General features: G+C 40.4%; 2 protein-coding genes across 7 annotated transcripts in view; both read right to left on the bottom strand.

The window, feature by feature from the left end:
* Positions 1–8605, bottom strand: part of LOC120737676 (ATP-dependent 6-phosphofructokinase, platelet type-like) — a 35165-nt gene extending 26560 nt beyond the window's left edge. The window contains exons 1-6 of one of the 3 annotated variants that reach the window (XR_005696806.1): positions 8374–8605; positions 3034–3107; positions 1361–1438; positions 722–911; positions 453–618; positions 218–262 (exon numbers count right to left, since the gene is read on the bottom strand). Coding sequence is in view for 2 of the 3 variants with exons in the window: in XM_040038515.1 (XP_039894449.1) it covers positions 218–262; positions 453–618; positions 722–911; positions 1361–1438; positions 3034–3107; positions 8374–8482 (662 nt within the window). In the remaining variant the exon portion in view is untranslated. The remainder of the gene's footprint in view (positions 1–217; positions 263–452; positions 619–721; positions 912–1360; positions 1439–3033; positions 3108–8373) is intronic. The other 2 variants (XM_040038515.1, XM_040038514.1) reach the window with 2 other exon arrangements.
* A 2392-nt stretch (positions 8606–10997) lies between these two features.
* LOC120737674 (nuclear receptor coactivator 2-like) overlaps positions 10998–24357 on the bottom strand; it is a 54418-nt gene continuing 41058 nt past the window's right edge. For 2 of the 4 annotated variants that reach the window (XM_040038508.1, XM_040038510.1), the window contains 12 exons: positions 22236–22470; positions 21869–22090; positions 21544–21729; positions 21352–21457; positions 21101–21269; positions 20689–21009; positions 18789–18866; positions 18259–18676; positions 17282–17528; positions 16660–16813; positions 16485–16559; positions 10998–15798 (listed from right to left, as the gene is read on the bottom strand). In XM_040038508.1, coding sequence (XP_039894442.1) covers positions 15787–15798; positions 16485–16559; positions 16660–16813; positions 17282–17528; positions 18259–18676; positions 18789–18866; positions 20689–21009; positions 21101–21269; positions 21352–21457; positions 21544–21729; positions 21869–22090; positions 22236–22470 — 2223 coding nt within the window. In that variant the 3' untranslated portion in view covers positions 10998–15786. The remainder of the gene's footprint in view (positions 15799–16484; positions 16560–16659; positions 16814–17281; positions 17529–18258; positions 18677–18788; positions 18867–20688; positions 21010–21100; positions 21270–21351; positions 21458–21543; positions 21730–21868; positions 22091–22235; positions 22471–24357) is intronic. The other 2 variants (XM_040038511.1, XM_040038512.1) reach the window with 2 other exon arrangements.

Here is a 24357-nt window from a genome sequence, read left to right as displayed (position 1 = left end):
ATACTGCTTTGACATTTTAGCTGGAGTCTGACTCACTTGTCAGTATTTGAACATTCCACATTTATCATTCGACATTTTCAAAGTCTTAAATATGCTTTCTGAAGAATTTGATTACATATTTGAAAAAGGTTAAGCATATGATTTTGTGGCCACTAAGACTAAGTGGATGTCACGCAATATTATGTATATGTGTGTGTGTGGAATAAAAGATGCCTACCCGCAGTGTCTCCCCATGACCTCCAGGACAAACGTCCTCTGGTGGCTATAAAAAAAAAAAACAGAAATAATGTCAAAAACAAACAAAAAAAAAGAGCATTTATGCTGAAACTCAGTGGGTTGATCTAAATTTGTTCAGTAGAGGGGGAACTCCAACCTTTACCCTACACTGAAGCATATAAAAAAACCCACAGTTTATATCTTTTCTATTAAGACCTCTCTCAGAAGTTGTTCACCTCTGGGCAGTGGTCATGATGGCGTCCACCACCTCAATGATCCGATGCAGGGCCGAGTCGGTGCCAATGGTCATGTCAGTGCCGCAGAAGTCGTTGTCGATGGAGCCAACCATACCGACGATGTGGAGCTCGGAGTTTCTCTGAGTCGCTTCCTCATCGATCAAACCTAAACAAAAAACAAGGAGGGAGAAAGTTTCCCTTTACACTTGTAAAAGCAGGGAAGCCTGGTGTTAAAGTTAAAAACAAAACCTCCTGTTGTGAGGAGTCACCTTGCTGCAGGAGCTCCTCCAACAGGCTGCTCCATTCCTCCCTGAACAGGTTGGCCCCAGTCAAGCTTCCGTCTCCACCAATCACACACAGGTTGGTGATGTCACGCTGCACAAGGTTGTGCGCAGCTTTCAGGCGGCCCTCATGGGTACGGAAATCTTTGCAGCGGGCACTCCCGATGACAGTTCCACCCTAAAGTAAACAAACATTACAATAAAAGAAAACCTGTCATGATTTTCTTCATTTTTAAATTTTTTACAGATTCTTTTGGCTTCTTTTTAGGACATTGTGTCCTCTTAGACTGTATTTTTTCCAGTATCGCTGACCTACGAGATCTTTTATCCCTACTGTTCACTCAGCAGTGAAAAGGTCTCATTGAACTTCAGTATCATCAAGCTGCAAGCTGCAAGCATTGTCGCCTGTGTCCCTTTGAGTAAAAGTCACTCATGTCCACTATGACAACACGTACCAGCATAAGTACTACAGAGGTTTTCTTACCAAACACTTTTAATGATGCTAAAATGTCTGCAGTATTTACAACACACAGTATTTTTCTCAAAGCAGACTGAGTTTGTTTCACTGTTTACAGCCCATTAAGAAGAAATGTGCGGTGTGTGTGAGCTGAACACTGATCTGCTCACCACTTGCAGCATGCTGGAGACGCTTTCCCACTTCGCCTCTTTGATGTTGTCTCCACCGTCCACCATCCCCTGGTAACCCTGAGAAGAGCAATCAGTGTGACAGACATTCACCGGATTGTTGATAACTTGGCAAAAACTGAAAAAAGTTTTATTTTTTAACCGACAAATGAAGGACAGAGCTCGATATTTTTAAATTGAACCAAAACTCAATAGGAACTTGAAGACAACCCTGTGGGTCAGGTTGAGCTTTTTTAGGGAACTGCTGTGTTGTGTTCAGGGATTAAAACTGCGAGGCGATGGTCCCAAACCAAAATAAAAGCACTGTGGCACTCAGCTGTTATTACTCACAGCCCAGTGGTTATTTGAAGCTGATGGGGACACGACAGTGTGGCAAGTGAAGGATGAAGCCTGCCCTTTGTAATCCAATTATATCTACACTGAGACCAGATCACGTCTGTCTGCCCCCGTCGTTCATGGCATCATGTCCAGTTAAAATTGCACATACTGTACATCCTCAGGCATTCAATATCGATGACTTTGAGAGACTCAGGAAAGAAGGAGTTACTACAGTTACTATCACTATCAAATCATTATTTCCATCGGCAGCACGTTTAAGTTCAAATACTGTTACAGTAGGTGTGATCTGTGATAGAGCCCAAACAGTAGGCGGCACTTGTCAAAGTAAAATTCACATGAATGCCAGAGCTCAAGGTTTTCCAGTAGAAAATTTATGATCCAGTGGTTTTATGTTGGAGCTGGTCAGAGTACATACTGTATCCAAATCCATGCCCTTGCTTCCAGTAGGTTAAAAACACAAAACGAGCCCATAGTGGGTTCAAATTTCCATGTGGACACAGTTTTAAGTGTCAATACACTCCACTTCAATCAAATGTTCACACACAGACGCTCCAAGGGCACCACTTTCATTTTAGTGTGACAAGTGTGGAGGCCAAAAAGACAAAAACAAGGTCACTACCTGTAAAGGGATTAATGGGGAGATCTTAATGACTGAAAAACAAAGGCTTAACGACCAGAGCCATAAACAATGACTGTAGTCAGTGTGGCTGATTTAAGGTAATCTTTTCAAAATAGCACCTAAACAGCATGAAGTGAGGTGAGAAATGCTTAAATCTGTTGGAACAGAACAGCTTTCACAGAACAGCTTAAGGAGAAGAAAATGAAGTGGTGGGCAGCCAACACTGTACAGTTTTTGATTTTTATGTGTACAGAGGTTTTTGCAGCTACACTTGGGTGAATTTGAGTGAACAAAATATCATTTGTTTTGCAACAACAGGCAGTAAGAGCACAATGACTTGTCTGTGGCATGTTTGCGTTTCTCTTCATAAACCTGATTTGACACAATGTGGTGAATTTACACCAAAGATTACATCTATGCAACCCTGTAGATACGATGCATTTAACCCCAATAGAAAAATAAAACAATAAAATTCACATTTTCAGTTTTGAGACTTTGCAGCCACCTGAATGACTCCTTAAGGTCAAATTCAGTTACAAAAGCAGAGCAACATGCAGTCTTGAGTCCTGCTGGCTGTATCACAGACAATCGCAGCTCGATAAAAAAGACTCGTCAGTTCTAATTTAGTTCACCGTGTGATGTGACAGACACTGCAGACTCTCCTGGGGCTATGTCTAAAGCCTGAGTCATGCCTCACCTCATGGATAAAGTAGACCTTTGCTCCCACATAGATGCCCATCCGCACGACAGCCCGGACAGCTGCATTCATACCTGGAAATAGAGAAAAAAAGAGTTTGGGGTTGATACAGAAACAAACAGTGTTTCTCACATATCATGTTTGACAGGTTGGGAAATGAACCATGTCCATCTGCGTTAAACTGCGAGCCTACCCAGGTTCTTTTTCATGCTGACAAAGTGGTCTTAAAGATATTTTTGGTGTCAGCTAATGAAGAACCGCCATGTTTATTAAAACTGCAGCGCAGCGACTAGCAGCAGTTTGACCTTTTCAGAGGACGTGGGAGACACAGAAACTGGAGGTAGAAAGTAGTTAATGTCGGTCTTATTCTAAGGTGCTTTTGACATTTAAGAAATTAGATCTGTCAGTGAACTAAATAAACGATGTTTCCATAAATGTGATTGTATAAGCAGCAGCACAAACAGGGCGTGGCAGAAAGCTAGACAGACCAGCAGATAACAGGAGCGGTAAACGCGATCGAAAAAACAGGGAGACAGGGAGAGGAGACTGCAAGTGAGAATCCCTCTGAGGATTTTGTGTCAAAACATAGAAGTGTCTGAAAGAGCACTTAGTGAAATTAGAGACAGAACAAAACATAAACCTTGAGCTAAGTCTGGTATCACAGTGAAGGTGCAGTTTTACATCACCGAAGACTCCCATAAAAGCACGATGACGAGAAATATCTGATGTGTAAAAACGCTGAGAGAAGGAATGAAGGTGGTATTGATGTTACTTTGATTCTGTGTCGCAACCTGCATACAGAATAAGAGCTGTAATAAAACTTTAATGATCCTAACGCTAGGTGTAATAAGGGAACCTGAAAAAAAGAAACAAGCTCTGGGCTGAAAATAACAAATACATCTTCCACTGTTTCATCTTTGAATTTTGACTTATCAGTGAACTGATTATTTACCAAATTAAAGGTAAAATAAGCTAACATAGACTTTATTTGTCTCAGAAATGGGTAATTTACAATTATCTTATCTTATCTTAATAATAAACAGTTTTAAGTTATTCTGAAAAAGACATCCAATCAACAAGACGCTGAATCAGCTGACTCTTGGCTTTTTATGCCATTAACACGTGAAGTGGCTGAATCATTATCGTGATTGCTATTGATTATTTCTTCTTTCCATCAGCTAATCAATCAATCTAATAGGGTCAGTGCATAGCAATTAATAAAGAGCACAGAGAATATAGATGACTGGTAAAAAAGAAAAGGTCACTTTAAAAATTCAAAATAGGGATAAAGAATTAATTAGCCATTTATGGAAAAGCATTGGAATGACGAGCATGTTAGATCTCAGTGCGCCCAGTTTGGTGAGGCATTGCATGCATCCCAGAATTTAGCCCAGCAAGCACAAGCTAGCACGCTCTGCCAACTTAACCACCTCGCCAAATTTCTTCCCACACCACATGGAGTAAACAACCCATCCCTTTTACTGGCCCTTGTCTGCAGAATGCGTATGGGATGGGTCTACTCCTTGGATGACTATGTCACGATTTTGGCATTACTACAAGAGCTCAATTCACTAAGCTCGGCAGAGCCAACGGGGCCATGGCAAAGGGCCAGAGCTAAACAACAAAGGCTTAGCTGGGGAAAAAAAAGTTGAACATGAACTCTTCTGTAAAGCCATTGCAATCAGTCAAATGTGTGCAATCATACATTTTTTGCAGATAACTATAAACAAAGTTTTTTGTTTACCTTGCAATGATTGCAACAGACAGAAATAATGGTTTAAGTGGCAGCCACTGCATGGGCAATCAGCTTTAGATAGAGAAGCACTGATAAACAGGCTGACATCAGCCTTGTTGACTGATATCAGGCTATTAGCAAATAAGATAACAGTGTCAGTGGCTAATATCGATCTCTCAAGTCACATCATTTTGTGTTTGATGAATGTTCAAATATAATTTGGTAAACAAAGCAAACTAATAAAATAAACGTATTAATAATGTATAAAAATACTGTATCTCAAAACTATCATATGCAGGAATTCAGACAAGGACTGTTTGTATTAATGAGGGGTTTTCAAGGGTTTCTTATGATCCAAATATTCATAAACTCACTTTTCTGTCAGTGGATGACTCAATAAATCAATAGCTGCCTGCAATTTTCTGATAAGAGACTAAAAATATCTCTTTTTTAATCTTTGTTTTTGTTTTCCCCACTTCTCTTATTTATGATCATTAACTACCTCGTTTAGGTAAAATAATTAATTATCTTGCCCTTTACCAAAACTACTCCCGCTGACCTAGAGGAAGTAGCAACGGCATTATAAGGCAGGTGACATCTAAGACAAATGCACTAAGGGGTGGGGGTTGGGTGGGGGAGTCACCGTGCTGTCAGCACTCGTTAGCAAACACTGAACAGGCTGAAACCACATCCAGGCCTCCATACTGTGTTTATATTTGTGTTGGAGCTAGTGTTGCTAAGAGACCTGCAAAATGCTGATTGGTCAGAGGGGACCTGGCAAATGTGTGAAATTGAGCTGAATTGTGTGATACTATAATTGAGTTTTACAAAATTAGAAAGAAAAAAATAATAAGGATTTCACAGACAGATAAGAGCGATCAGCGACCGTGAGTACATCTCATTTATCATCTCATGTACGTGTGTGTGAGCGTGTGTGTCGTGTCCCAGCTGAGCTCTTGGATTAAATCACAAATCATGAAATGCTGTTAGTATTTCCTCCCAGACTGCTGCAATGACTAAACGCCTCCAGCTCAGTCTGGGCATGTATTCTCCGCAGCGGTCGGGAAATCTGCCTTGGCAAAAATTTGTCATTGCACACGAAGCACCGATGTTCCTGTGGGTTCAGAAAACTGTAAAGTTTGCTAAATGAAAGTCTGAAAAATAGCCTGAAATATTTCACAAAACTACCGATTGTTTCTGCTTTTAAGAAAGAGGGGATTTTTATTAAGTAACACTAAAAGAGGCCTATCAGCCATATTTCTAGCTCTGTGTTTTTTTTTCTTAGTCTCTATTAGAAATGCTTTGCTTCGATTACAGTTTACATATTCTTTATATGGCTTAATCTGAACCTTGGTGAAGATCCTCAGTTCATCCACTGTCTGAAACACAGAAGGTTTGACTGGAAATAAAGAAAAAGCATAAAGATCCTCTTTAATGATTCTTAAAACTTTAGCATTACACTGTCTTACATTATAACAGTACCATGCAGTTACAGTTCATTTCTTTGGTTTGTATTTGTTTTGTATTTTTTAATTTTTAATGTCTGGGTAGTAAAAATATACACATTCAGAAGAAATGTTAAATGGAACCAGTGCTCATAGACATCAGAAACTTTGTCCACGTGTGATTATTATATCACAACAAACCTAATTATTCTTGGTGACAATGGCAAGCGGGGAAAAAACCTCCTTAAAGACACTCGAGGCTGTTAAAGGCTTCCACTGCAGAGAGATTCTCCAGGAAAGGCATTCAAAAGCTAGTCCTGCTACCGTTTGACCCTGGTGAGTGGGACTGTGTGCGCATCATTTTCACGCCCCGGGAACAATGTCCAAGTGTAGTTATAATTAAATCTCAGCTGCTGCCAGGAGTATGCGCTCCTACACATTGTTCCTACAGAGGCTGGCTCTATTACATTCTACACAGGTGCTCATGTGCTGCCTTCTGCTGCAGAGACAACTGAGAAACGAAATATTCATCCACTCATAGAGGAGCCTATAGGCACCGTGTGTTATGTAACAGCCTGGCTCAGAGGCAACAATGGCTCTGCTGCTGCACTGCACGCATAGAGCCGATACTACACTCCAATATCGATATGTAGAAGTCCAATAAATACACTCTAGTGCTGTTTCTGGAACATCACATGAATGAATGGTGACGCTATCAGACACATAAAAATACCAAAATCACTGTTTCACCTTTTTTTTTAAAAATGTTCCACTTATATTAGGCTGTCGTCATAGAACCTAATTTTACGGATAAAATGACATCCACACACAGTAACAGTAACTTATTTACGTTTCCTTTGCACATTGCACATCACAGCACACCAGCACGTCCTCACGTAGGCGACTCAACCCTTCGTGACTTCCGGATGACTACAGTGACTCAAGGACAAAGGAAGTCACTGCAGGTCTCTTTCAAAATTAAGGCCCTGCAGCGGAAAGGGGAGGGGAAACCCTTTACTGTGAAAGGTTACGCCGGAAGACGAGTAATTTAGTCTGGCTTCTTCACGGTGGTCGTTCTCACGACTCATCTTCAGTGATGCAATACGTGTATTTCTGCTGAAACATGACCCTTTTTTAAAATGAGGGGAAGTTGCAAAAGTCATAGTTAATATAAAGAAATAAGATGACATTTAATGGCGTTGTCAACTTTTGCCTGAACCGATAAATTATAGGGATTTTAATAATAACAATAATAATAATAATAATAATTTCCATCACGAGCTGTGGACTTTATGCTTTTCCACCAAAAGCAGTGGCGAAACCTGACTGAGTGCACACCACAGTGTATAGCACTGTCAGCTTTGGGTTGCTGTTTAAATCATACGTATGCCATTGGACGCGCACAGGGACGCAGGACACACAGGCAATCAATACAGGAACACAGTCCATATAGATTCTGCAGTGGTGCAGAATGCATGATAAGGAGAGCGACTCCCCACGTAAGAGGATTCAATTATTTAATTACCGCGAACACTTGTTGATTTCGTTGCAGCTTTCCAAACTGCCCCCCTCATCCCTGCTGCAATGCGAGCATATCTTCTTCCAGCAGGTCGTGATTACTACTACTATTTCATACCTCCTCAAGCGGTTATAAATAGTCTACTGCAGCATCCATGGGAAAATGTGTAAGACAAGGGTTTCGGGGCAGCTGTTGCGTAATAGTCGCTGTGATTTGCTTAATACCTTGTAAATAATGGGTATCAAGAAAAAATAAATATATACAAGGCAAATAAAATGCATTATTTATTTTTTCATGTAATTATGCACCTTGATTGACCACCACGCTTTTTGACAAGCTTGGAGGGGATACATCCATTGTCGGACAGGCCTCTAGCTAACATATTTCTCCAAATCTCCACAAAGAGGTAGGGAGTAAAATTAACCCTACAACCAGACTAGGGGGAGAACCGCTTATACTTAAAGTAGCCTAACTCTGGCAGTGCGTGCCACTACCACGTCAGCCTCAGTAAACACGTCTGATAGCATATTTTAAGAGAGGAGTTTATTCTCCTGGTGCTTTCTCGGCAGCACTTTTACGCGAAATTACCTATTTTCATTAGGGCAGGAGCGCCGTCCGATAATGGAACCTCACTAAGTTACCTTGGGCATCTCCGCCGCTGGTCAGCACTGCGATGGATTTACCAGCGCCGGATAGATTCTCAAAGAATTTCCGGGTGTCCTGTCGCTTTGGTGCCGATGCGCCAGCCATCTCTGTCTCCTTGGCCCCCGTCACCTGTTAAATAAAAATGTTAGATTTACTCTTCTACAAGCAGCGACCAGTAATACTGTCAATAACCGTGACAGGAGAACTACTGGAGGACTGCAGTGGTTACCGCCCTCTTTCTCATCATACACACCCCCTCTGCAGAGGTCCTACATTTAGTGAGGTGAGTCACTGCATGGCGGTTTCGGTAGCGCAGTGGGGTCAAGTGTCAAGTTCTGGGGTCAAAACGAGGCCATTTGGCCTTTCAAAGAGCGAAACTGCCCTGAAGCCATTAATTGCTCAGCCCTTTCACTGAAATCCATCCAGCCTTCCTGTGTGGTGAGTCACAGTGAAAATGCGCAAGAAGTTAAGTTTTTCTACATCTAAATCATTATGACAAATTATTGCTTTGTTACAGAAATTTGAAGGTTTTGTGCCTTTCGCTGATCTGCAGTTTATATAATGTTTACAGCTTGTACCTAAAAGAGTGGCCAGTGAGTCTGTCTTTATGATTCTCTTAATTCTTCATGCATGGAAGATGCTAAAAAAGATGCTGGACACAATCCTTACTAAGGGGCCAAAAGTGTGCCCCCCCCCCAACATATCATTACAACACCACCATTAATACAAGAATACAAGGCAGAAATAATCCGTGCTTTCATGTTGTGAAAGTCAAATTGTGCTGTACCAAGCAAAAGCAGAAATCCTGATACATCAGACCAGGGAATGTTTTTTTCCCATTCATCTGTTGTTGGGTTGAGCCCACGTCGGGCTGTTGGAGGCCTTAAAAAGGCCTTTCACTGAAATTCAACAACAAATATGCTTCATGAAAAACCTCAGATATAGTGTGTTTGTTTGTTGTAGCATCAGGACACACCCAACCAAACATTATTATTTCATTGACTGACTTGTCTTAATATTACAACCTTTAAATAAATAACGAGTAACCCAGTGTTCCTCATTTCTCAAACTTATTTCCAGGATTCTCAAGCAACTTAAAGAAGTCCAGACGCTTTTCTTTCCAAGCTCCTTAGACAACGAGTAACCCCTTTTTAAAAAATAAAAATAAAAACCAAATGCTAAATGCTATATTTTTTGTGGCATTAACTGGGACGCTGTAACAACCCAACATAAATTATTCAACTTAAATTCTGCTTTTAAAAGCTCATTTCCACTTTACTGTCTGGGAGAAACAGCAGAGTGATGCATCTTCGCGTTTTTCTTTCCTTCTTTGGCGCTCGCGAGCCGCTCTTAGAAACCAAAGCCAAAGCCAGTCTACCTGACTGACAGCTTGGTCCACCAATAGGAACCCAGATCACGTCCCATGGAAAATTCCAACCAATTATAGCCAGGAATATGCGCCTTCATTCAGGAAATAATAGACTTTGAGCAATAATTCATAAATTCCTTTATAATCCAAACACTAAAAACGTGGAGTATTACAAAAGCGTGGACATTTTACATAACGTAACACCAGCAGATTAGATTATTAGAAGAGAAAATATCTAACGGCAGCACCAGAGAATAAACAGATACAAATCCTGTCGTTGCTTAATATTCTCATGTCATCCTATAGGAGCCGTGTTTTTTAAGGATCATTCCCTACATCATCATTTTGAATTTCAGACATTTGGAAATAACAAAAATATTTCTAATCCAATCATAAAAACGCTGCAGATAGAATTGGTGACCTTTCACGAATCCCATGACCTTGAGTAATCCTCTGTATGCTATAGGCTTTATCTACTCAAGCCCCACGTGACTTCTCACACTTGTTGCCAGCCACATTTCATAATATTAGATTCATGACAAAAACATTTATCTGAAGGTATGCTGGAGCGGTTTTCATATCTATACTGGTGGACAGAAGGCAGTGCCTGCTGCTGCCTGATTAGATTTGAAGGGCCACACAGAGTGCACCGGTCTCTGGACCAGTTCCAAGTTTCCCTGTGCAGAAAACAAAAGAGCCTTACGAAGGCAGGGTGTGTGTGCCGTTGTGACATTTTTGCTGTTCCTCACTTGTCCGAACTTAAATAGGGAACCACTCTGGACGCCACATGATTCCCGGATGTGTCACACAGTTGCACAGCCAAACTATTTCTTGTGTTACCCTCAGCATGTCAGATATACGAGAATAAACAAACTGCAAACTGAAACTAAAAACTGACACTTTAAAAGTAAATGTCAGTGGCATTTTAACAGTGTCTGATCATTGATTAGTGGGGTGTGCGGGGCTCGGGGGAAGGGGAATTTTCCCAGGATATTAACAGGTGAGGAGAAAGGTCTTTGGGCCATGGAAAGGGATCATAAGTCAGCACTATTTCAAGGCACTTCGGGTATCCATCAATCATGCAGAGGCTACGCACCACCCACATTTTAAAGCACATTTATCCCACATAACTTACATTTATTAACGTTTTGTTGTGGTGTTAAGGTTAAATATAAAGTATATAAAGACTGGGATTCCCTGGGACCGCACAAGTCACTTTATGGATGAAATTGAAACAAAGACACAGCTCAGTTCAGTAAAAATAATTTATTTACAGTGGCATGAATCATAAATTAACAAGCAGCATTGGCAAAAGCAACATTAGAGTCGACAGCTTGCATAAAAATGTGTGAACGTCCGGACTTCTACATAAGAAAATAATTAATGAACTGTATGCACTGGACTGTGTCACAGCTGAGATGTTAAATCACAGTAGAGAGGGTACTTCAAATAGCGATGAGAAAAATATTCTTCGACACATGCATTCTCCTTCTGTTTTGCTCTAATTTACCACTGCGTAGTTATCAGGATGTCAGACACATTTCATAAGTGGAAAGAAAGAACCCAAGAAAATCAGAGCAAGTAACTTCCTTAAATGACTCTTAGAGGGGAAATGAGTCAATTTACTGACATTAGAGAAGAAATGGGAGGCAAAAATGTGTTAGGGTTGACCCAGAAGCTTTACTCAGGGGTTATTTTACCAGTGACAGAGATTACTCTTCCACTGGTTCTTTTAAACATCCCCAAAACTTAAAACCCACAAGAAGTAAGACGTTTCTTGCATGACCACGGTCGCGTAAGTACATTTAAAACACGTGACTTTGGCGCCACCTTCTGGTAGAATCACAAAATACATCCATAACAGACCAGTTGATCCTGTCTCAACCTTTTGAATCAAAATAAAAAGAAAGAAAAAAATATAATGGCCATAATTACAAAGAAGGTAAAATCACATCAAATATTAAACTATCTTAAATGAACAAAAAAAACCCTCAATTTAGTTAAATGGTAAAAAAAAAAAAAAGGATCTTAGATTTCATATATTACCCTCATATATAAGAATAAGTTTATCCAAAAGGGAAATTCATATGTCTGACGTATGTCATCTGGTATATGACTGTTCTATTACAGAGGTTATCGATTCCTGTTCTGATTCCCAGGGTTTAAATTATGCTGGTGTCTCTTATTTACAGGTAAGGTGTCCTTTGGTGTCTGATGCATGGCTTTATGTCATCAGGGCCACTGACCAGTCACTTCCAACATGTGAAGGGTGCGTTTTAACAGAAACCACAATCTTTTTTCTAAAGCTAACTGAAAAAATAACCAAACATAACTAAATAGTTTTTAGTGGCTAAATCCTATCGAGCAGTCTTTAGTGGCTATGTCTAAACCAGTGAATGAAAGCCAAATTTCAAAGACAAAACAAACAGCAGGTGAAAACAAGTCCTGACACAAACCCCGATCTGCAGGCTGACAAACATGCATTTTGTAAAATTGTACATTTTGCGCGTAAAGCTGAAACACAGGTGGTGCTATGTAAAACCCCCAAGATGGGAACTCTTCACACTGAGCCTCCACCCCAAATATTTCTCAAGCACAGAGAACTGAAAAGTGTCAGATCTTATAAAGCGGAAGTTAAAATTTGCCCAATTTCAGACTAAATCGTTCTCACACTACTGTTTGTGCTGAGACAATTTCAAAAACAATGACAGCTTTTTCTTTTTGGGGGGGAAGTTGAAGATAAAGTTGCTAAAAAGTAAGCTCGGTGTGAACAGATACTCATATGGAAACTTAACACTTCCGACAAATCGTTCGAAATAATATCCAGTTCCACAAGTAGGTTTTTGTTTTGTTTTTTTAATATTGGCAAATATTGAACTTTGTCAGCTATGAAAGGCAGAAATGATGCCTTTCTTGAATAGAAACATGGCCCTGCATTAGAATTACTTCAGTAATTCTTGGGCCACAGTAGCTCAATGTGCTTAACTGGGCGTGCTAAAAATGTAAAAAACACTTAATACCCATTAAAACCAAAAACAATGTTAGTCAGGTTAGATACCAGTACAGTGCAACCATAAATAACCATTTTGTTCTGAGTGACAACCTGTGCAGGCTCACGTCACACGAGGAAATCAAACATTAGCAGTTACTGTAGGTGGTCATTCATCCCTCAACGTGTGACATTCGGATACTCATGGCTTACAGTTCATCATCAGTTCATCAACATTTTTGGGGCTAAAAAGTTAGGATGTGGAAACAAAGTGAGAAGCGCTACAGTGAAATTCATTTCAGTGTTACAGTGTGTATTTTCACATACTCTCAATCATATTGTCATTGTTAGAGTATCAGATCATATACAGACCAAGAAGTCTAGAAACACATGTTGCCAGTTACAGTCAGTTTTGTTCACAATTACAAGCTCACACGCACGAAACAGCACCTAAATGAACAGTACCTTGCAAAGTGATTGAATCAAAAAGGAAAATAAAAGTCCAGTCTATAGAAATTTAGATTGAAAACATTATAACTTTGTGAAACGGACAAAGTAATTTAGCTCTAGTACTTCATTTACGTAAGGATTTATCCTTGGCGCAAAAAATGTTTGCATTGTTTACCAATACATACAGTATGGAGACTTAAAGATGACAACTTTAACCACAGAAACCCAACACAAGAAACAGTTAAATTTGCCCTTCAGCACAACCCAAGATTTAGCTACACACCTGCAGTGCAAGACACATTCTGGCAGGCTACAAGGTCGCGACCTTGAAGGGTCATTTCAGAATGAGCTGCAGTAGCATCGAGATTTTTTCTTTTTTTTACTTTTACACATTTTTCTTTTCATTTAGAGGCAAAGCTGCATTAGAGGCAGAAATAAGCTCACTGGTTAAATCTCAGTGGGGAAAAGTATTTCTGACAAGAATGGTCTGAAAAAAGTAATGTGCTCAAAATAACAATAGCGTTATTTTCAATGCTAATGCTAACATTTAGCCACGTGACACCATTCTAATTTAAGATGCTATAACGCTAATACTGGCCAATTGTTTTTTTTGTACCAAAACCCTTGTTAGTCCAGGAAAACAAAGTTACTGAAAACTAAGATCTTAAAGCTAGAAAAAGAAATTATTATTATTATTGCTACTTAAGTGGAAAGCTAAATAGGTTAGCTAGTTTGTCAAAATAGCTTCAGGATTCTAGCAATAGCTTGTGATTTTGTAGCTGGGAAAGCTAAAGGGCTAGCCTGCAAACAGGGCAGAAAAGTGAATAAACTTTCACTTTAAGTGCTTCTTTAGCTTCATCTACTGATGCTCATTTAACCAACAAAATATTTCTGCTCTCATTTTTTGTTGAACTAAACTCCGAGCTGCTGCTTTACAATACCACTTGGGGCAAAAAAGGATATTAAAAATCTATGTACACTATCTATACACATTCACTTTCATTCAAAAAGTCATTAAATGGGGAGACAGGTCCCCTGTAACTACAGCAGTTGAAATATATTAATTTTAAATCGACATCAACATGTACCATTTGAGAGAATTTTTTTATTCTTGATATTCTTGATTGTTTTCTTTTGTTTTTTGTCATAGAAAGAATCTCTAAATCTTCTTTAAAACTATAAATAACCATAAAATATCTTTCATAAACCTTCTCATTGTCATTTTCACAAAACCGAACCATAAAAGATATAATCCAGAGGCTTCATTTATACTCATCATCCTGCCACTTATGTTTTAGTTTCACACACGCACACACAAGAAACTTAATCCATCATAGTTACCTCAGAGACTCATAAAAAACTCTGGTAATACACTGATCTGACCAGAGGACATTCAAACAGCAAATACTGTGTGTGTGACTGTGTTAACTTGGGCAACTTGGGACCAATAACCTCCACGCAAATTTTAATTCAGCAAGTTGCAAATTACCTATTTTTTTAAATGGTGCTCTATGTAGCATTTTCATTATAGACAAGCTTCTTCTCTTTTTGGACATGTTTAGTACTTGCCCCCAATTTAAGGAAGTATAATAAAAAGTGAAAATTACAGCGTGTATTTGCATTTTTTTAACTAAAGTGTCAAAATGTGCAAGGAATAAGTTTGTTGCTTGCTCTATCCAACTCCAGCTCAACAAAGCATGCTGAAAAATACTAGAGGTGGAGAAGTTTACCTCGTTTCTTGATGGCAATTCAAATAATATCTCCTAATGAACCCTGAATGTGCTACCGGTGTCTGATTACATACTATTACTGTTGAAACCCTCACAACATCCGTTTTAATTGTAGAGGAAATCCGGGGATATTTCAGGAAAACTGAATATCATAGGTATTGAAATCAATTTTAAGATGTAAAGGTTGTAGAAATACAACCTTTACGCCTGTTTACAGCTGTATGTGCTTTTCTTTCCCTCCTTGTAAATTTACGTCCCCCCAAAAACGCACACACACCCACATTTTCTCATTTCTAGATATAACCTCCTTATCCAAACTTCTTTTTAAACTATAAGAAAAACAAAGCTTGAAAACCTTTTTAAAAATGCTACACAGAACACCTTTCAGTACTTTTATTAACTATTTTTTTTAGAAAAATTCTGTTTTAAAAGTCCTCTTAAGTGTTTGATTACTGTGAATACAGTGTTTGATTTGACTAAAGCTTACAGATACATACCACATGTTGATTAGCTGATATCAATCAAAGAATAAGTTACATTGAAAACCTAAAAACCACAAATAGCTGGGGGTTTTCAGGATTATCCTCATGTTGGGCATTTGCTGTCAGGATGGTTCAGATGGCAGTTTCCCTGTAATGTCAGACTTTTGCTTGCATAAAATGTTAAGCAATGACTAAACCCACTGTGAATGTAGTCCTGAAGTTTGCACATGTCTCGGTTGTCCTCACGCTATAGAGCCTCTGAGTTGCCTGGTGTGACAGAGGGGCAGTGTTCTCATCAAGTCCTTCATACGTCTCTGTGAGCTGAGCTGAATGGGTGTCAGTGTTTTTGCATGGATTCCCTCACTGCTCGTCTCAACTGCAGCCTGGGGTCAGCAAAAATTCTGTAGAAGACAGAAAATCATCAAGGTAATTTAAATTACAGTCACTCTGATAACAAAGAACTGAACTGAGTTTTCTGCACTCATAAGTGGTTTCCAAGTGCTGATTACAAAAGATCAACAAAAGGGTAACAAATGATGTATCAGTTTAATAAACAAGGACCATCTGATCATTTGAATGCTTTCAACATTTTAAGATCTCTACTTGTTCTGGGGGAAGAACTTCAAATGCATTTCAATTTAAGTCTTTATGTTATTACAGACTTTTACTCCACAGAATCAAAACCAATCATGTAACCAAAAACAAAACAAAAACTGATTTTTCACCCACACCTTATATCTCATTTTCAGCCATTAAAGGCTTCCAGTGCACATTTTAAACACAAATTAATGAATTTGAATCTAAAGACTGAAAGCGGGGCAATACCAAGCTAAGGATGGCAAAATCTGAGCCTAGAGTTAAACCATTATTTTTATAGTGTAGTGATGGGTGCACTTTTAAGCAACAGTGTACAGCCACATCACAGAGCATTTCCACCTATAGCATACATTTCCCAGCAACCTGCAGCAATTACTGTGTATTACACCCTATGTTTTGTTACGTTTTACAACACTGTGCCTGTGCTAGTATTACAGAAACATCCGTGCAAATAGGATACGAAGATGTTTTGAAGAAGTGCATTACTTACAGAACTGGATTCACCCTCTTGAGTCAGCATGTCAATCCCTGTTATCTGTTCCAGGATAAGGCTGCTTTCATTGCCCTGCAAATTCATAGCGAACAACCACAATTACAGCTTCTGCATGTGTGACAAAACAACATAAAAAGAATTAGGTGTGACAATGTAAGCTTGTATGAAGCACCTGTTCTGTATTCATAGAGGCCATGGAGCTCATCTGTCCAGACATTGGGTTCATGCTATTATTGCCCATGGCAAGGTTCATGTTGTTGTTGCCACTGTACATTCCTCCACCGGGTTGTGTGGAGTAGTGAGACTGAGACTGTTGGGGGTAGACGCTGAAAGAAGACAAGCTGAGTCAAAAAGGATAAAAAGAATTCTAAAAAAAAAGAAAAATAAACTAAAATGACTGAGACCTATTATGCTTTTCCTTATTCTCTGCCATGTGTGCATCTTTAAAATAGCTACTCTTTGTTCTATATGTCAGCAATTAGTGTGGATATCCCTAATTTGGAAACAATAACAATTATAATAATATTTAGGAACACACAGCTCTGACTTTGAGGACAGAAACCATCTCATCAGCTGTTCAAGCCTTCGGTTTCCTCAGGACAGCCAATCAGAAGTAAGCTGGACTAACGTTACAAAAGCGCTAATACAGCTAGTTTTGGACAACAGAAGGCCAAAACAAGCCCCCAAATAAGGATTACTACTGTGAATATGCAAATCTACTCTTGTAGAAGCCAATAACAGAAATACTCAGCTGTAAATAAACACAACATTTCAAAAGCATTTGCACGTAATACCTGTTGCTGCTGGTGATGTTGGCAGGCTGAGACCATCCGTTGAGGTCGGCACTAGGCTGGTAGCTGGGAGGTCCTCCCTGGTTCGGACCCTGGTGTTGGGTTTGGGGTGGACCTTGGTTTTGCTGCAACATAGGGCTCTGACCCTGCCCCATTCTGGGGGACAGCAAGGGGCTCTGCGGCGTGGTGGCCCCGCATGGAAAACAGGACACTGGATCCTGGTGTTGCTGCTGCTGCTGCTGGCTCATTCCTGCACGTCAGAGTGTCACAGACAGTTACAATAACACAAGTAAAAACTAAGACTTTATAATAATTTTCAGATGGTGGTAATCTGGACTAGTTAGACCCCAACATTATATGAAGATCTTACCAAAAGGATAAAGTGAATTTGAGACAAATGAGAATGACCTTTCCTCTGAGACTCAGAGAAAAGTTTTTTACAGTATCTGAAAAATCATCAAAATCTTTGATTCACCAATGAGAGAGCCCTATAACTGAAAGACCAACCAGAAATGGAAAGAAAAAAGGCCCAAACTCACCAACAGCTGGATTGTTAATAAATTAAATTCACACAAAATACTCATGTCGTATTGTCCTCACTTCAGAAGATCGTTTTTGTTAAATGAAATTCATTTACTTCAGTTCTGACAGCACTGACAGAACTTTTACAAGCCACCCCACCCCACCCCTTGTGATTGGTCTACGACAGTTACAATAAAACAATCACAGAAAAAAAAAAATCGACTTCCTTGTTCTTTTAAGTAATAATAAGAAAATAATTTTGCTTCTGTGTTGATTAGCACAGAAAAAAAAGACAGCAGAAGGAAAAAAACTAATCATGCAGCCTTCACCAACACCCAGTCATGAAAAAAGAAAAAAAAAGACCGCCACCACAAAAAAAAGTAAAAAGAACTACTGCACATCTTCCATGAAGCACACACAGACCACTGAGATGCTGTTGCTGTGCTCTCATCATATACCTGCACTGCTGAAGTGGAAGGGACTGTGGTGTGATGGCGGACTCATTACACCTCTGTATTGCCCTCCCACATTTCCCATCATGCCCTGACTAGCCAGATGATGGCTGGGGGAGTGAGGGGAGGAGAAGGGGCTGGAGGAGCTTGGATGAGGAGGAGAGGGCAGGCCTGTACCGTAGCTGGAGGCCGAGTAGGGGAACTGCTGCGGGTTGCCCTGCGGGAGCCGTGGGTTGGTACCACCCATGGGCATTGGCGTAGGAGCAGCGCCCCCAGTGGGCATATTGGGTGGCATGTTGATGCCCTGAGTGCGCATCATCATGGCACGCTGCTGCTGCATGTGCTGCTGTTGTTGGCGTTGGCGTAGGTGGTTGGTGAGGTACTCGCGCTGCCGCTGGGCCATCATCTCAGAGTTGAGGGTTCCCTGCAGGAGGAGATGCACATTTAGGCAAGGAGCAAAAAGGGGAAATGATTTGTGCTGATAATATTTAGCATGTGTTTACAAGAGAATAAAGTGTTCATGCAGGCAAACCTACCTGGTTTGGTACATTAGACCGTAGAGGTAGATTCATGTTGGAGACTCCACCCATCTGGTTCAACATTGGCTGTCGGTTCTAGAGAGAAGGCAGAGCAGCCCGGAATTAAAAAAAATATGATATTGCAATTTTGCCCTTAATAAATGCCTTAAAATACATTCAGTGCATGTGATTAATTGATGTGCACAAGTACTGAAGCACTGATCTGGGTGTTTGTAAGAGTTTTGCAGTTTCGCATTCACCTGCAACCCATTTAAAGAAAAAAAAAATGAATTAAAATCACATTTTTGATTCAGATGGGTTTTGAAAAAAAGTTTTCTTCTATAAATAAACTTCACTGTTTCTCTGCTGGCACAATAAATGTAAAGCTGGAAGTGTAAAAGTCGTGCCACACATCTGAACAAACTGCTAATTGCTGCTAATTTCAGTGACGTTTAAGGGACAAAGCGTTTTGCCTTGACTCTCCACCAGGTGGCAGCCTGGACCAAAACACCAACTGTGTCTTTGTTGGCGTAGACAAAATTTAAGACAAAACAATAACTGAAAATCTAGATAAGCTCAACATTTATATAGTAATACAAACACAATAAAAAAAAATAAAAGTGTTTCACATAGAGAAATTAGACAACAACAGCTTTTCAAAGAGAAATCCTAACGTGTTACCAGCTAATAGTATAAGGTATGTGTATGAATTTGTCTGTGCATATTTTGCCGTTTCAGCTGTCAACTGTCTAAGCAACAAAAAAATGCTGATTAAGCCAGAAAGCTGGAAAACATTTGTGCTTTTCTAGCTGCTGCAGTTCAAACTCAGTGAACCCTGTTGGCTCAGAGGCATCTTTTGTAATCAGATTTTTCTTTTTCAAAATGGTAATGAGGTTTCATGCTTGAATGAAACATCAATGCTTGGTTTGCCAGGATTCATGACTGAATCATATGAAACAGTTTGTAGTTACAGAAAGGAAAAGATTTGTTTCTGTGATCGTACTTAGGTGACATTAAGGGATGGACATGACTATAAATATATGTAACTGACTGTCTGCAAAGCAACTGATCTCCTTTTAAACCCGGTGACTGCTGGGGTCAACAACAGCAACGGTAACCTTTTGCTCCCTCACTGTACTGAATTTCCATAAAAGCGTTGCTTTACAAGACAAACTTTAATTGAAATTTTTATTTGCTCCAACCACCAGTTGCATGCAGCAATAAGTACTGGCTTTTTTAAGCAACAAAGAGAATCAGAAAGAAAAAAGAACCAAATGGAGGAACTTGTTACATTAGCCAGGTCACATCTTTGAATTTAATCTAATCTTCATGCTGAGTAACTAATTATAATTGTCCTTATATCCATTTCTGTCAGAAAAACTGGATTGATATTTCATCTGCAGTACTTTATCTTTAGTAGTATGGCTCTGTTCTGGGACCTCGCTGCACTTTGACATGGGATGGCAAGGCAAGACTAAGGCAAGAAAAGCAGCAATAACCCCCTCCCCAGAACTGAGCAAGCACCAGTGAGAACAGGCATAATATCGACTATGTCAGAAATAGCATGAAAAGGATGAAGCTGGGTTGCAAAGTGGTTTGCAGAGGCAGAAGAAACTGTATGCAGGATGACACAGCTTAGAAAGGACACCCTAAGAAGGATGTGCTTTCCAAGAAAGGATCAGCACTGCCAGCTGCACTCTGCCCACCTGCCAAAACTAATGCCATGTTCAGCTTTTTGTTAAGCACTATTAGCTACAAGTAACGCCTACACAACCTGTAACTGCTCTGTCATCAAGCATTGAGCACAACCAACACTGTAACACAGTATTGCAACATCAATGTTATATTGTGTACAGTAAAACGTCTGGAAATCTGGAAAAAATAAAAGAGTGAAATTCAAATATTTGGCGCCACCTACCAGCTGAGCCTGGAGTCTGTGCTGCAGCTGAAGCCTCAGGTTATTGGGCTGTGGGGGCATCATAGGATTAGGCCCCCCTGGTCGTATGCCAGCCTGCCTCGGCCCTGCACCTCCAGGCATTCTCATCATTGGGGGATAACATGTGTGCGGCATTCTCTGAGCCCCCATGTGGCTTCCCATAGATTGGCCGTGATAACCACCATCAGGAGGCATGCCACCATAACTTGCCTGACCTGCATAGTGTTGACTGTAGAGAGGAGGCTTCATGCCAGCTGCTGGGTCCGAGGAGCCCAGGTACTGGTCCTGGTCTGGCAGATGACCCTGTAGAGTGGTGAAAAGTGCTTCACATGTTATTTACCAAAACTCCAAAACAGGTTATATGTTTAGCATAGAGTGGCTTAAAGGAGCTCACCTGTCCTGCCAATGTGGGGATTCCCAGCATTTTGTCTATCTCCTCTAGACCCTCGTAGTCCTTTAGCACCGAACACAACTGGTTCAGTAGAGTGCCTTCATCTGGCTGGCCCTCAGACCCTGTGCCGCAACACCCCATGCCATCCTCCTGGGGGACACTGTATGGTGGCCTGGAAGGTAAGTTGGCATTATTATCACACTAGATTCAGTGCTTCATTTTCTGCTTATGATGACTCTTCTCTTATGCCATACCTGCTTGGATTTCCATAATGATCCATCATCATTCGGTCTGGCCAAGGAGCAGTCTGATTAGGTGGAGCCTGCTGCTGAGGGTAAGGAGGCGTTGCCATGTCCATCTCTGCAGGGGAAAAATACACAGAATATCAGAAACAGCGTAGAATTCAAGGAGAGAAGAGTTTCTGTTATTTGCCCATTTTCTCTTACCGTTGCTCATCATCTGCATATTAACCATGGCTCTGGATCCAGATGGAACACTGCCTCTTGCAGGGAGTGCAGCATTCATGTTGGGAACCATACGACCAGGTCCAACTCCCTGGCCCATTACTGGGCCTGCAGAGCCCCCCATGGGCCTCTGGGGACTCCAACCTTGCTGCATGGAGCCACGCATTCCTGTTATGGGGAAAAGATTCATTCAAAGGTTATTTAGTATTATATATGTATTTGTATATATGTGTATATATGTATTTGACATACATATTTGCTATATAGCCAGAAATACACCTCAAAGTTATATCTTGTTCTGCCTCACCTGTGTTAGTCATTGCAGCTTGGTTAGCCATGCCCGCGTGGGGTCCCATCATGCCTTGTTGCTGCTGCTGTTGCATCAAGTGGTATGGGCTACTGTTCCTGTGCTGAGGAGGGAAAGGCCTGTTGGTGTGAGGGGAGGGGCCCATGCTGCTGTCAAGAGACATGCTCCTTATTGGAGGACCACCTTGAACCGGATGGCTGGGCCTGGGACCATTAAAGCCTGCTAGGAGGAAAAACAGTATTTTTTATTCCCCATACAGTACTGTACATATTTAGAGACAATCTGAAGATTTTCTCAATATTTAGCAAGTTCAAGATGTTGGAATGGTGTAATTCAGTCAAACACAAACACTGTGTTGCAGACGTACTTGCGGGGACGATGGGAGGGAAGGGTCTGTGCTGGGTGGGCGGGCTGCCGCTGTCTTTCATCTGCAGAATGTCAGAGATGATGGTCTGTTTGTCGACAGAGGAGGCAGGTGGCACAGAAGAGGAAGAGGATGACGAGGGATCAGCACCCCTGGTCGGTGGTTGACTGGGGAACAGCGGCTGCTGCTCCTGGCCACCACTTTGCAGGTTATCCAACAGGTCCTCGAGCTCATTGGTCTGAGACCAGCCACAGGGAAAAAACAGGATTAATAAATAGATTATTTATAGGATAAAATGACATAAAACACATTTTACATCACATGACAGTAGCACCAGTGTGCCACATTGCTGCATTACATCCAAACATACGTTGTAACATTATTTTCAGTGAAGGGCTGTTGACATTTAGGGAACTGAATAATGAAAAAAATGCATGCTTTCATGTGACAACGTGCAGAAATAGGGTTCGAAAGTAGATGTAACATCATGTGGTTTCATGTCTTTTTTCCATATGCTGTGGTAATCCTGGCATGCCACTAAAACTAGTTCATAATTCAAACAACGTATGTCACTATACGGTTGCCTCTGGCCATTTGGTTGATGAAGAGAGGAGGAGCTAAAAATAAACTGCTGGTGCTAATGAGGTCATGTGTGATGTACAGTAAGTCCCAATCACAGCTCTGTTTAACACCAAGAGAACACACACACACAGATACAGAGCGAAAGGTGAAAACAGAATGGCCACACACCAAAGGAAACACTAGTAAAAAAGAAAAAAATGTGTAAATGAAAAAATATATTTATTTTTATTATTTCAGAAGTTCAGCTGTTCATAACATTGTAATAAGACCCTGCTTTATAACTCCTGTGGTCTTGCTAGCTGTTAGCGTGGTGTTCATATGTAATATAGCACAGAAACTGTAGTAGATACACAACTGCTAATAGGTGTGCCTCTATTCTCCGAAAGACTGAACTTCAGTCATTTTCCATTGGCCACTTCCTGTAGCTTACTTTTACCATAAATGCACCTGCCTTGTCAATAAGCAACAATCTGAACTGAATACAGATTTACTAACTAACCAATAACAGCAGGATAGAGGGTTATGACACTGAAACCAATGATGTGTTTGGGTTTAGCAATTTTTAACCACTTGAAGGAAACCACATACATAATAATATTAATGTGGGCAAATGATTACATGTTGATGCTAAAAATTGCAGGGTGTCTGCTATTAGCCTAAACTTTAAGCAGTCGGTGTTACAGTAGGTCTGCCATGAGATCAAGCCTTAATTTCCATTGGTCAACAGACCCAGCTCCTGACTCACTAGCTGTACTTCATTGGACAAGTTTTGGTAGCTGCTAATCACCACACGTCGGCAACACCCCACCGTATGAGCTGTTTTGGAGATTCTCTAGTCTTATACATCTAATATGAAAAATCTACTGAAGTTATAGTTTATTTTAGCATACATCTAATTAACCTGGATCCAATAGGCATAAGGAAACAGGAGGTGAACTGTGAGGAGGATTTCTCTGTAGTCTCTCAGATCTTTACACTTGATAAATTCAAAAACCAACTGCTCACTTTCTTCCTGGCACATCACACCCAATAACCAAACTCCATATCAATATCATATGTCAGAGGATTTATGGTTGATCAGTTTACATATCCCTGATAAGTCATAAAGTGTGTCTATAAAAGGAGGATGTGCTTCTCCAGTGCCAGTTAAACCTGGAGTCATTCTAATAGCCAGAAGAGGACAAGTCCTGTTTACAAAAACAAACATTTCCTTAATGAGGTCAGCCATTGTGGTGTCAACAGCTATTTCTAAATACTCAGTGGAGCAAGTTAACTTAGTCAGTTATCCTCAAATGTATGGCAAAATACACAACACGTAGTGTAAGATTTAGGGCGTGGCTATTTTGTGATTGCTAAGGTGTACAGTATTCCTAATTTTTTTCAGTTAGTTCCACCATCTGCTCTTAACATGTAGTTTAAAAACAGATTAAAGTGACAATGAGGCTCATCTCGAGGCTTAAAAATGGAGTCCCCAAATTTGTGGGTGACATCACTGTGTCCATCTTTTCAATACAGTCTAAGTGATGAACCACAGAATTGTTAA

This window comes from Simochromis diagramma, unplaced genomic scaffold, assembly GCF_900408965.1.
Source record: "Simochromis diagramma unplaced genomic scaffold, fSimDia1.1 OVJJ01000247.1, whole genome shotgun sequence".
Lineage (NCBI taxonomy): Eukaryota > Metazoa > Chordata > Actinopteri > Cichliformes > Cichlidae > Simochromis > Simochromis diagramma.
The sequence above is the reverse complement of the archived record's forward strand: the minus strand, read 5'-3'. Positions and strand labels throughout refer to the sequence as shown.